The 12807-nt window shown below is 42.7% G+C and overlaps 1 protein-coding gene and 2 long non-coding RNA genes across 4 annotated transcripts; 1 reads left to right on the plus strand and 2 right to left on the minus strand.

Annotated features, from left to right (window-relative positions):
- Positions 1-4555: 4555 nt before the first annotated feature.
- On the plus strand, positions 4556-5842 carry LOC125531551 (geraniol 8-hydroxylase-like). Its single transcript, XM_048695918.1, has 2 exons — positions 4556-4690; positions 5237-5842. The coding sequence occupies exons 1-2, from the start codon at positions 4556-4558 to the stop codon at positions 5840-5842; spliced, it is 741 nt and encodes a 246-aa protein (XP_048551875.1).
- Positions 5843-6642: 800 nt separating this feature from the next.
- Positions 6643-8534, minus strand: LOC125531550. Its single transcript, XR_007293322.1, has 2 exons — positions 8402-8534; positions 6643-7058 (listed from the first exon to the last, which is right to left on the minus strand). It is a non-coding gene; the product is annotated as an uncharacterized LOC125531550 (long non-coding RNA).
- A 1360-nt stretch (positions 8535-9894) lies between these two features.
- On the minus strand, positions 9895-12801 carry LOC125531548. Of its 2 annotated transcripts, none has more exons than XR_007293321.1 (4): positions 11762-12801; positions 11335-11560; positions 10567-11180; positions 9895-9975 (listed from the first exon to the last, which is right to left on the minus strand). It is a non-coding gene; the product is annotated as an uncharacterized LOC125531548 (long non-coding RNA). The 2 variants fall into 2 exon arrangements; XR_007293320.1 differs by lacking the exon at positions 9895-9975 and having other exon boundaries at positions 10691-10831; positions 10965-11180.
- Positions 12802-12807: the final 6 nt, after the last annotated feature.

Raw genomic sequence — 12807 nt, forward strand, 5'->3', positions numbered from 1 at the left:
TACTTAAGGATAATTAAAATGCATCGATTGTCATTTAGAATTAAATTTTGCTTAACTATCATTTTTCTAATAACTCAGGCATGCTAGTATTTATAAATAATTTTGGAGATAAATATCTTAAGACCAATAGGTGCATCCCAATCATTAGTAGATTTTCTTTGTATTAGAAGATGGTGGAGTATTGCATTTGCTTGAGCAATCCACGTACACTTACATGCATGCATCAATGCATGGCATGCACCACATCCATGGTCTGTACTCAACGCACTGCATGCATCCATCTAGTCACCGTTGCCGTAATGCATGTACGTAGCCTGCCGACTAGCTCAGTAAGGTTAGCTGCATTTTCTTCTCACAGGCCAGCTAGCTCTTGGATTACACTGTACCACCGTCTAGGGCAGTAGATATTTTTGCATGCAGCGATGAGAAGGCTTGTTGCATGGCTACGTGTCTTGAGAGATAGAATGTACGTGTCATTGCTCTGGTTAAAAACATATGCATGCATGAGCTAGTAGGTGCATCGAACCAGCCATTAGGTGAAGCAAAGGGGCACTAGCTTATCCGACGACGATTAATGTGTTCACAAGGAGCTACTCACTTGTTACCAGTATATAAGGCGACCAGGTGCTGTAGCGTAGGACCATTGACACACTAGTCAGAGTCGTCTGCTGGAAGAAGAAGTTGGAGCTCTCGCTGGTGTTGTTCCTAGCGACCGCGTGGTAGACGGGTACTGCTGTCAGGCAAGTAGCAGTTCCTCTGTTCATATTTCGTTGCTGTGCTTGGTCCTGCGACTTGCACACTGTTACACTGATCTAGAGATATACTGCTGCTAGTATTTCTTTTGCTAGCCACTGTACCGTGATATATGAGTTCTTCTGCAACTGTCCTCTGTTCGTTGGCCACGGTACTGTTGAAGAGAAATATGTTCCGGTGAGCAAGTAATCGTCATGATTATTTGGGCTTACGTGGAGACGTGAGGATTACTACATAAGTTTCATCATACCACTGACCTCCTTATTTCCATATTCACATATTGTCTATATTGGTGTCACGACCGCAAACATATTGTACCGGTCACGGTTCAGGTATGGGACTGTCTGAGTTCTCCGCTGGGGGCGACACTTGTTCCGAACAGGGTATCGGTGATGGATCCTTGGGAACGACCCATACTAGTAAGTCAAGTTGTCGTGCCTCAGGGGGTCGAAGGGCTCTGCTCTTCTAGAACCCACGTGGTTCTGGTCGAGACTGTCGATGTCGGAGTACCCCTCTTAAGAGTGTAAAAGTGTGAATATTCACCCCTGTGAGTCCCGGGTAGGGAACCTTGCTGGTCACGTGTGATACCAATATTTTCCCTATACACCGCTATAAATATTTCCAGTATTCCGTTGAACTCTGTTTAATATCATCTTTTAATTCAGCCTTTTGCACTACTTTATTTTCCACCGCTAAATCTGTCCATTGTTGTCGTATCATTTCCTTGAAACTGAATTACACCGTTGTGATATCCATAACACTTTCTCCTTTTGTACCCTTGAATAAATGCTACTTGCTGGGTATGAATCATCATACTCACCCTTGCTTAATTTCTACTTTTGCAGCCCAAAGTGGTAATGATCCTGAGCTTGGCTTTGAGCAGTAGGCGTAGCACGCGCCGGGAGGGAATAAATTGAAGTACTTTAGAAGTTTATTTTCAGCAAGAACTATGTATCCCTAGAATAAAGAATACATGCTTATTATGTGTATTATTGTGAAAAATTTTAGTTTAGGCCTCACACGTTTATAATCTTTTGTTTATAAACGCGTGACGGCTGTTACGTTCGAACCATGTTTTGGGGCCTGACATGCCTAGTCTCTAGGAACATACGGGACTAATTAGCAAGACCATGTGCAGCTCGTGAAGTGACGCCCCAACTGCGTACTACAGCTCGGTGCTAAATAAGATCCCTACTAAGCTAATCATCCACTAAACATAGAGGTTAGGTATGTAAGTTGGTACCTATCTATCTAGTTAGTCGTTGATACTATCTTCTACTTCTGTTTTGGATAAGAATAAGCAATTTATAATGTTATAACTTGTAACAATCACACGAAGAGCAGACATATAAAAACCGTTAGCAGATATCATATCAGCATCATTCAGTTGTTTAGCGTGTTGGCCAGCTAACCGAAAATAATCTATTTTAACAAAGTCTAAACTGTGAGGTTCGTTGGTTGGAGCAAAGTTTGGCGGCAGAGATGTTGCCGGCGAAGAAGCCTGCATCACTATGGTTGGTGGTGTTCACGGCGAAGGTGTTGACTCAACTCTGTTGAGACGGCCGTTCTCACTTCTCAACGCTGGCCTCGACATTATTGATGACCGAGACGGCCCAGCTGATGAAGCCTGCGACTGCGACAAGGACTGCAGCGGCTACTGACGCGCACACGGGTAGACCTGTCGAGTGGCATCTGGCATGGTGGCTGGGGCTTTGGTTCGGTGGTTGCACTTGCTCTTCCATTTCAGATCAGCCGGAAAGCGGGATGTGACACAGTGACTGATGTATCGAGCCACGTAGTGGCTCTTCTGATTGCACTCTTCACGGGTTTGCAGGGCCCGCGCACCGTTTGCAGATTGCTAGATCCGGGGTCCGATCAATCTGTGACTCTCCATGGAAGCTGCCTGCCTCATGAGTTTCATCGCATCCGAACAAATCAGGACTCTTCAAGATTGTTCGACGGTCATCGTGCTTCACCTTGCATCGCGTCCTCTTCACACGTAACTGTAGATACACGATCTTGTGCGGCCGGTCAATATACTCTCCATGCACTATATCTTCGATTAACTTGGCATTTAATTACTCCTTAAAGCATACCCTTTGCTATTACCGGATAAAATTTTCCTGCTTGTTGAACTTTACCACTTTCAGATACCCATCGTCAACACTTACTTCACGATTCTTGCAGTAGCGGATATACTAATCTGTAATTACGTACACACTTTAAAGTGTGTGAAATACACGTCACAAAATAGATAAACAAAAGCAGCTGATCATTTTTTTATGAAATAACTAGATAGTAATGTAAAAAAAGTAGGACCATATATACATATTTGTAATAAATAACAAAGGAAGAGATAGGACCAGGTAGATGCAGTAAGTTTTAAAAAGTGAAGACCAGTTTAACTAGCTAAATTATAAATTGAAAGGATAAAAATAAAAAATAATAATGAAAATAGGAACGGACCACTAGATAAAAGTATGCATACAAATGGAAATAGGTGATTAGATAAAAGAGTAGACTAAAAAGAAAAGGAGGACCAAGCCATGATATAGAGAAACATCAACAATTTATACTTATTGCACGACCATCATCAGATCCAAAGAGATGCACCTGTATATTAGTTACATACTCCCTGCGCCCCATAATATAACACATCTTTGCACTTTAATTAAACTGCAAAAAACGTTTTATATTATGGAACGGAGGTAGTACAAAACAAACCTTGCCCGCATCTGCATGATTACATCCTACATGATATGATATGGCCATAAGTTGGTTATAAATAAATAATTTATATCGATAAACCAGCATTAGAACAACCTGTCCTATCCAGTTATGCAAGATAACTCATATAGCTAAACAACTAGAGGAGGTCGATCGTTGTGCGTTGTAAAGAAATGTAGTCGTCATATAGCTGCTACACGAAGACATGAGGTGTCACCAGCTACCCTTCTCGATTCGACCATATTAAATGTCTTAAGAATCTACAACCATAAACACCAAAATTCGGCTCCCAAATGCTCGCGGACAGTGACCGGACATCAGACCAAAAACATCTGCCACAATTATGAATTTCAAATTAAAACTACTCATCGTTAGAGATGTCGACGATCTTCATGCCCGACGCTGGGTAGACTTGCAAGTGCAACAGCTCTTGCGCCTGTGGAGGCTCTGATCCTCCCCCTTCCACCTCTGCATCCAGTTCGGCGAACAACACCTCTGTCACCGCCTGTTCTTACCGGATGAACTGGCGGTTGGCCTCGACGTAGGCCACATTCTGGATGGACTATAGGATGGCGGTTCGCTCCACCATTTGCATCGCTTGGGCTGTCTTGTAGTACACCTGCGCGTCCGCCATGGCGAAGAACGCAGCCGGCTCCGCCTCCTCCTCCTCCTCCTCCTCCTCCTCCAGCTCCGGTTCCGCCGCCTCCTCCTCCTCCAGCTCCGGTTCCACCGCCTCCTCCTCCATGGGCTTTGCTTTCGGCGTCTGCTCCTACTCGGGCGAGTCTGGAGGAAGGCCCGCAACGAAACAAGCAGCCTGTCTCGCCTGGATCTCCTCCAGCAGCCGCAGACGGCGCTCTGGACTGAGCACGACGTAGGTGGTGATCCGGCGCCTTGGCATGGTATGTCGGGCAGATTGGAAGTGGCGGCGGCGGAGAGGAGAAAGGGGATATGGGGTGGATAGGATTCGGCTGCCGCCGTCCTCGGTCTTAAATAGCCGGCCTCCTCTCTCGAGCGAAACGTTGGAGCGGTGCCGTGCGACGTGGAGCAGACGACGTGCCCTGTCGGTCAGTATGACATGGCGGACGCGTCCGGGCATGTCCGGGCGTTCCCATATCCACCCCATATATGGATCGGGTATGGGGTGTGCCGGCTGGTCTGGGCGTTTGGGCCAGCTATGGGAAGCCTGGTTGGGTGGCCAAAAGTCGTCCGGGTACTAAATGGGTGGCCCGCGCATTTGGGGCGGGTATGGGGGATCTGGTTGTATGTGCTCTTAGTCACCAATTGGCTATTTTTTTTAAAAGAGCGTCGTCGTTAAGCAGAGACTTTGGAGTATGTCTTAACCATTGAATGAAAGAGCAAGTAGAGGCCCGAAAAACAGGGATGAAAGAGCAAGAATTGGTCACACTTTGCAAATTGTTCTGTTTAAATGGCGAATTTGTCATAAGATACCTAGCGTTGTTTCAAACTACTAGATACAAGTACTATTCATGCTATATTGTCGTCATAAATTTGTCTTTTTTGCCTTGAAGTCAACGAGAATCATTCCTTGGCCAAACTTTTTATAGGAGTACAATACCTAGTCATATTTGGTTTAAAAATCTATCCAGAATTTTTTCAACTTTTTTCTGAATTATTAATTTATTTTTGAATATAGGGGGGTGGAGCACCCGAGTGCTCCTAATCCGCTTCCTTGTTTAGTGTATCTAAATAGCTATATTGACTAGACCATTGACGTGACATTATATTTGCATGTTAGGATTTGTTCTCTGCTGGTAGTGACACAAGCTCTAGCACGGTGGAATGGGCAATGATGGAGCTTCTCCAAAACCCATCATCAATGTCTAGAGCTTGCAACGAGCTTGCAAAAGTTATTGGATCCAAAATAAACATTGACGAAGATGATATTGTTCGGTTGCCCTATCTCCAAGCTGTTATAAAAGAGACTTTTAGACTTCATCCTCCTGGCCCGCTCTTGTTGCCACGCAAACCCGAGAGAACATTGCAAATAGCAGGTTACACAATACCTAAAGATTCACGCGTGTTCATAAACATATGGGCGATAGGTCGAGATGATGATGTATGGACTGAACCTGAGAAGTTTATGCCAGAGAGGTTCTTGGGTTCAGCGGTTGATTTTAAGGGTGCCGATTTTGAGCTCCTTCCATTTGGTGCCGGACGTCGGATCTGCCCTGGAATGCCATTGGCTATTAGGATGATGCATTTGGTCCTCGCTTCGTTGTTAAATCAATTTAAGTGGAGTCTCCCTGTTGAGCTTGAAAGGAATGGGATTGATATGGAAGAAAAGTTTGGCCTATCACTTACGAAGGTCGTGCCTCTTTGTATTGTACCAACACCGATTTGAATTAGAAACAAAATGTGTCCCTACTAAGACTATTTTAAATGTTTTTATTATGTAATAATTCAAATGTATCACCCATGGAATTTATACAATTAATTATGTCACAGTTAAACTTTTACAAAACTTGACTTCCTCGCAGTGCACATGTTGAATGATATGTTGTTTTTACGCGGAGATATGTTGTGTTATAAAGTTGCTGATCCTACAAAGGTATTCATACATGCCATCCTAGCCACCCAGATTAACATTTTAGGTTTGTACAACACCATGTTGCAAAAAAGTAAATGTGTTTCTTAAAAATACAACATTTCATTCACATGCGATGGATGGTGGATGATCATTCAATGAGATATTATTGAGAGCATTAAAGAGAAGACAAATGATTAACTTAATATGGAAATTTGACCTTTACACCTTATGTATTGTGTTGGAGCAATAGTAATTGTTCTCAGAGAAACAAAATAAAATGCAAAATTGCTTTTCTAAGCTCGAGCACACATGAGCTCGAGTGGACAGTAAAATAAAAAAATATCAGAATTTTCATTTGCATCAAACATTGACAAATGTTTTATTTGCTTTCAAAGTGTCATTATGGAATGACATTCATGTAAAACATGGCCAGAAAAAAATGAATGCTCAAATTTTTTGTCAATGTTTGGTACAAAATATCAGATTTGTTATTTTGTACTATTATTTTACTGTCCATCTGAGATCACATGAGTTCGAGCTCAGTTTAGCCACCTCTAATAAAATGTGCATTATAGATTTATAGTGGTTATCCAGCAGTGGTGATACAGATGATGGATCTTTTCAAACATTAGCTGGGCATATATATCATCATGGATAGATGCTTGATTACATATAAAACACATAACCACAAAGGGATGTTTAGCACATAGATGATTACAAAAATCTGAAGCCTATACATGTCTTATTCTTTAGAGCAGGAACAAAAGGGTTAGGGCATCATTGGAACTAAACATGGAGTATACTGCAGACGAAACAAAAAGTGGCTTCTCCAGGGGTCACACATGCATTGTAGGTAAGACAGATCCAACAAAGGTAATTAGAAACGGCCTTTCATAGTTTCCAGCCGTTGTTCTAACTTCATACCTATGAAGCGTAATCTCTTTGCCAATTCCTCAATGCCTATAAGTGCTGCTATCATAACTCCTTTGGTGTCATCCTGTCCTTTTAGGTGACGAACAGTTGTTGTGTTCTGCAGAAAACAAAAGGGTAGAAGTTGATGTGACATAACACATAACATGTGAATAAAGATGACATCCTGGTGGCACTCAAAGAACTCATATGGTTAATTTAAATACTTAATCATATCCAACTCCCACCGTTCCTAAATATAAGTCATTTTAAAGATTTCAATGCGGACTACATACAGAACAAAATAAGTGAATCTACATTCTAAAATATGTCTATACATCTGTATGTAATTTGTATTGGAATCTCTAAAAAGACTTCTCATCAAGAAGATCACATACACTTTATCTATCCTGTACAATGAGCATAGGACAAGCTCAGCTAGTGTAACTACCAATTAGCTATGTGATGATCAGCTTATAAGAAAATCAACTTTGATTATGTGTCTTCCGCCAAGACTACTCCAGAAACATGCATGTTGAATGAAATGAACAAACAAATAGCCAAAAGACCATTGACTATCCTTGACTGGCTAGTTGACTAAATGGCTCAGGAAAATAAATTGTCATGACATATTATAAGTAATAAAAAGGCAAAAGGCCACAATATGTGGTACATAATGTTCACGGTCCATCGGCTTCACCAAACACTAAAAAGGGGTAAGCATAAATACACCTCGCTAATCCCATGGAGGCACTTCTCACATCAAAAGGCAAATGAATGAAAACAGACAGGTATCTTGTTTTCCTAGACTGTTGCATCCATGGCGAAATGACTATAGCAAAAAGATGTGTGCTATAGATTTGAAGAAAATACGGGTTCGCCTGTGAGGAATATACTAAAAGTCTACAACAATAATCATAGTGAGGTTAGTAGTTTAGGTCAGGTTTTTTAGTCCTCACAGGTCGACACTCGAGTGGATAATGGCACTACTTCTTCGAGTTTGTCTTTTAGTCCATTTGAACATAGCCGACGAAGCTCTAGCGTAGATTCCTGTCGTCTCCTTGGGGTGATGAGGTTAGGGTTTCTCATCATGTGACGGGATTTGATGTCAGATGCTTCGGATCTAGGCAAGGGTTCAACAATGACAATTGCGGCTCCACGTATTGAACAAGGGGCACATGCATAAAGACTTCCTGGCTAGCGTCCGCGACAGTAGTGGCTATGCGAGATGGTCTTGGAATCTCAATGTAATTTTTATATGTTTGATATGCTTTGTATTTTCAATGAACACTGATAATAGATATGGATCATTTTTGAAAATAATAATTGAGTGGTAAGATTTTGACCGGTCGTCACACTTGTTTATGTGAATAAAACCTATTCCCTCCGTCCCATAATGTAAGATGTTTTTTAACACTGATGTAATGTCAAAAAGTATTTTATATTATGGGGCGGAGAGAGTACCTGAGAATAATAGACCCTTTAGAAAGAAAAGAAAAACTCCTTGGGAGTAGAGTTTTTTTTCTCCCCTTCGAATAGATGGCTGGCACCTGCGAGCGCTCAGATATGCATTTTCCGGGTGAGCCACAATATTCACGGGTGCAAGCGGCAGTTCACGGGTGGGCAGGTGCAAGCGGCAGTGGGACACAACATTCACCGGTGGACAGGTGCAAGCGTTGTGGGACACAATGGTTCAGCGGGAGCAAGCGGTAGTCTCCCCCCGGATAAGCCACCATGCACGCGTGTCTGGTGTGTGTGGGTTTGTTTGTGCCCGTGTCCTCTCATGGGGGCAGCCACTCAGTTCAGCTCTGGACAGAGGAGACTAGCGATTTGGATCCGCCATGTTGTTCTGGCCGTCGGTGCTGCTTCCCCAACTGCTTCTTGGGCGGAGGAGGGAGCTCGGCTGCTTCTTGGGCGGAGGAGGGAGCTCGTTCCATCTGTTCGCCCAGCCGCCCAGATCCATGGGGGACATGTCCACGATTCAACGCCCGCCCGACGTTATCACCAAGGTAATAAATATTCCATTCTAATCCATCCACGACTGACTGTTATTTCGATTCTCCTGAAGAAGCATATTCGCTTGATTAGCATGGTCTTCTACAGCAGTATTATGCTCATGCAAATCACCATAGATAGCAGCAGCTAATTCGACTCGATCGAAAAATACTTACAAAAGGCAAGCTAACATATCATGTACAAAACTGAGATTAATTGAGAATTTTAGTTGTTTGTAAGACCTTCTATAAGATATTGATAGTTTGTTAGAACATTCAGATGTCATTTTGCTTATCAATTTTTTGGGCCGGACCACCCTGCTGTCAAATGCTAACTCCGCCACTGCCAAGGAGGTATATAACTATCCTAGTTCTGAAATTTAAAAATGAAGTACAAAGTCCGAAGACAGTATATGTAAGAGAACTTGCAATAACTGCAAAGTTCCAAGGTCTAATACAAGAACATGGAAATTTGCATCTGTACAAAAGATCCCCTATGTTTGTCATCGGAAACACTATATACCAAAAAGGATGGCCGTGCCAAAATCATTTTATATTTATATTGAATGAGAGAAAATGATGCATTGCAATGATTCCAATTATCTTATATTTATATCATTGTAAAACCTCCTCATCAAGAAGACTACATACACTTTATTTCTGCTATACAATGTGCATCAGTACCTTCTAGGTAAAAAGAATCAGGCAGTGCAACTATCAATTAGCTATGCGATGTTCTAGCTTATAAGAAAATCAACTTTGACTGCATGTCTTATGGCAGGTAAGAGTATTCCAGAAACATGTATGTCAAAATGAAACAAATAAAGAACCATTATTGTGGTTGAATGTTAACGCAATCATATTGAGTTAGCCAGGATACTAGTCAGTTAGTATAGCTAGTCTGTTAGTATCTCCTATAGCTTATCTAGCACGAGATAGAGTTGTTCCTATCCGGCCAATGTTGAGTAAGACGTTTCTGCCTCTAAATCCCAGTAACATGCCGACAAACCATTCATAAATTTTAAGTAGCACCATGCAGATTATCTAGAAAGAAAATACAAACAAACATAAGAAAAATTCTCAACCTCCCCCATCCATCAATAAAGTGAGACCAACAACCACTTAGGTTAGGAGTAGCATGCTCGAGCCATGTAGCAAGTGAACCAATAACACTGGGACTAATTCATCTATAAAAATATGCAAACAGGTCGAGAATACAAAACCAGTTAAATAAAGGTCAAGATTACTGCTAGTGTTGTGAACAAGTTCAGTCATTTTCCCATTCTCAACCTCAGGGCTCACGCGGTATGAATTTCCATTGGATAAAAAAGCTAATACTATGGTTTTTTTTAGGTTTCCATCTCTATCTTTCCAATACAAAGGCGAAAAGAGAAATCCTCATGGTCGATAGCTTCTTCAGAAGATGCTCTTTCTAGAGAGATGATTAGATCATAAGTAAATAAGTAAACTTGATAAAAGCACAACTCCTAGCATACAACTCAACTTTATCCGTAGTATCTGACTACATGTGCATTGAGTTCTACATGAGAGGCCATCATCTGAATTCTCAACCTCATGGTCGGTCTAGTGATTTCCAATGTTTGGAAAGGCTGTAAGAGGGAGAATATTTCTTACATGTGTATGTCAGATTCATGAATGCAACGCCGATGCTTCCGACATCCTGGACATCTGGATGTCCAGTATTACAGTGGAATGAGTTGATTTTGCACCTGTAAAACTGAAAACTGATTTCTAACTTCCTCTCCTTCTTCTTCAGCAGGGTGATCTGCATTGGTTTTAGAAAGCAATCTATATAGCCCCAGTCTTCCAGTCTATGGCTGAGCTTTATCTTCTGCTGGTATGCGGCGACATCAAGCAGAGTCATCCTTGATAAATGGATCTGTTTAAGAATGTTTGTTGTCAGGTATGGATTTTAATCATATAGTAAAAAGGCAATAGGAGAGACACATGAAACATAATCCATATATTTAGCATCATGATTTCCAAAAAATCAATTAAAAAGAACCTATCACCTGAAACTCAAAAGCGATAACCTCGAGCGATGATCCAAGTGTTGAGGCGTCACAATAAACAGGGCCATTTTTTAGCCTAATTGGAGGCTGTAAAGGCCTAGTCAAAGTTTTGTTTTTGCCTGCAGGGGCAACTGTTCGCGTGGGGGCCTGGGGCGAATCGTTCGGTCCAGCTCCTCCCCCAGATCGATGAAAAACATTCGGTGGGGTGATCGCTCCCTGGCGAACGTTTCATTCGTTCCGAGGAGAAAAAAAATTAGCTAAAATACAGACATATATGATTAATTGGAGCGAAGAATGCAGTTGCCTAGGCTGCTGCAATGAGCTAAAATACATCAAACAACCGCTAACATCACTAAAAGAAGGAGCTTACTTTTCCCTTGGGACTGCTTGTTGCAGTCGTCGATGAGCTCTCTAGCAGGAGTCATCAGCATCCTCTTCCTATACAAGCCAGTGTCGCCAAGGCCACGTCGAGTCATTTGAAACAGAGACCCCAAAAGCTAAATAGTGTTGGTTCTCCTCGCTCGGCTCAATCAAAAACATAAAGCAAATAATCAAGAGCAGCACTATCAAGGTTGACATCCTCTTCCAGCTGGGCGCTGTACAACAGAATCAAACACTAATTTTAGTCCAACAAAAATCAATCTTGTTCGAAACAGGGGATATCATATATAGGTAACAATGTCAACCATCAATTGACATATCCTAAGTAAACACGACCAAATAATCAAGCAAATTAACTATAATCTAATCACAATTAGCAATATAAATAATACCCAACAATTCGAATCTCATTGTACCTGCTCATTGCCGCCTCAGCCGTCGGGTTGCGACGGGCAAGATGTTCACCTTGTTCTTGACTCTTCCTCAAGATCCTTCCTCTCTTCTTCGGCTGATCTGCAAACATCCAGATGGCTGACTCCACTCCACTGCAACACAAGCGCTGCCTTGTTACACCTTCCCCATGTCCTCATGCACAGCAACACCGGATCGGTAACATGGGGAGCCGTTGTCTTGCAACTAAGGAAACCATTGATGGACACTGAAATAGAATAATTGGTCTGGAGACTCAGGGGCTTACTGCGCTTCATCAAGAATAACAATTGAGCCAGTGATATCAATGTCCATTGCTCTCCTGACAATTCTGGGTTATCTGAGAGGCAGGGAATGCACTGAGACGAGCCGTTGTCATTTCTGCCACTGCTACATGACATTGGTTGGATAATGCATTTCCTTTTCTGAATGAGAAAAAAGAGGCAGGGAATGCACTGAGATGGTAACATTTTAGCTACCAAGATGGCCATCATCTTGGCGCAGCTCCCGGACCACCTGGGTTATCTGAGAGTGCGTCCTATTGCAGCCAACAGACAACGGAACCAAGAAACTAATCAGGATTTTTCGAAGGGGAATGAAATCAATCAGAATTCATCTAATTGATTCAAGACAAGCAGCCAAGAAACCTGGCTAGCAAGATTACCCCATCGTTTTAGTTCATGGGAGAGCAGATCTTACACGACGTAGTAGATGGTCGCCGCATTCTTCTTCTTGGCAGCCGCTGCCTTCTCCGGGATGCCTGAACATCAAAAACCGCGACACCCACGGGAATGAGCAAATCAAATCAGGAGCGAGCAAGGGCGTCTCCTCGATCCAAGAACCGACGAGAGAGAGAGAGAGGGGGGGAGAGAGAGAGAAAAGGGGGAGGGTATACCGGGAGTGGGCCGCTGCTGGGTGTCGTCGGGGACAAAGGCGCCGCCATGGAGGAGGGGGTCGGCACGGCGGGGGGCACACGGAGTAGGCAATGGCCCTGGCGAAAGCTACCTGCCGGTGCTGGTGGGCGGCCCGAGCA

This window comes from Triticum urartu, unplaced genomic scaffold, assembly GCF_003073215.2.
Source record: "Triticum urartu cultivar G1812 unplaced genomic scaffold, Tu2.1 TuUngrouped_contig_7459, whole genome shotgun sequence".
In the NCBI taxonomy this organism is placed as follows: Eukaryota; Viridiplantae; Streptophyta; class Magnoliopsida; order Poales; family Poaceae; genus Triticum; species Triticum urartu.

Bases quoted from the DNA above. Each gene is read 5' to 3' on its own strand.
- LOC125531551 (XM_048695918.1), top strand. From the start codon at position 4,556: ATGGCGGACGCGTCCGGGCATGTCCGGGCGTTCCCATATCCACCCCAT. The intron at 4,691-5,236 runs GTACTAAATGGG...TTTGCATGTTAG, and splicing joins GGTGGCCAAAAGTCGTCCGG to GATTTGTTCTCTGCTGGTAG.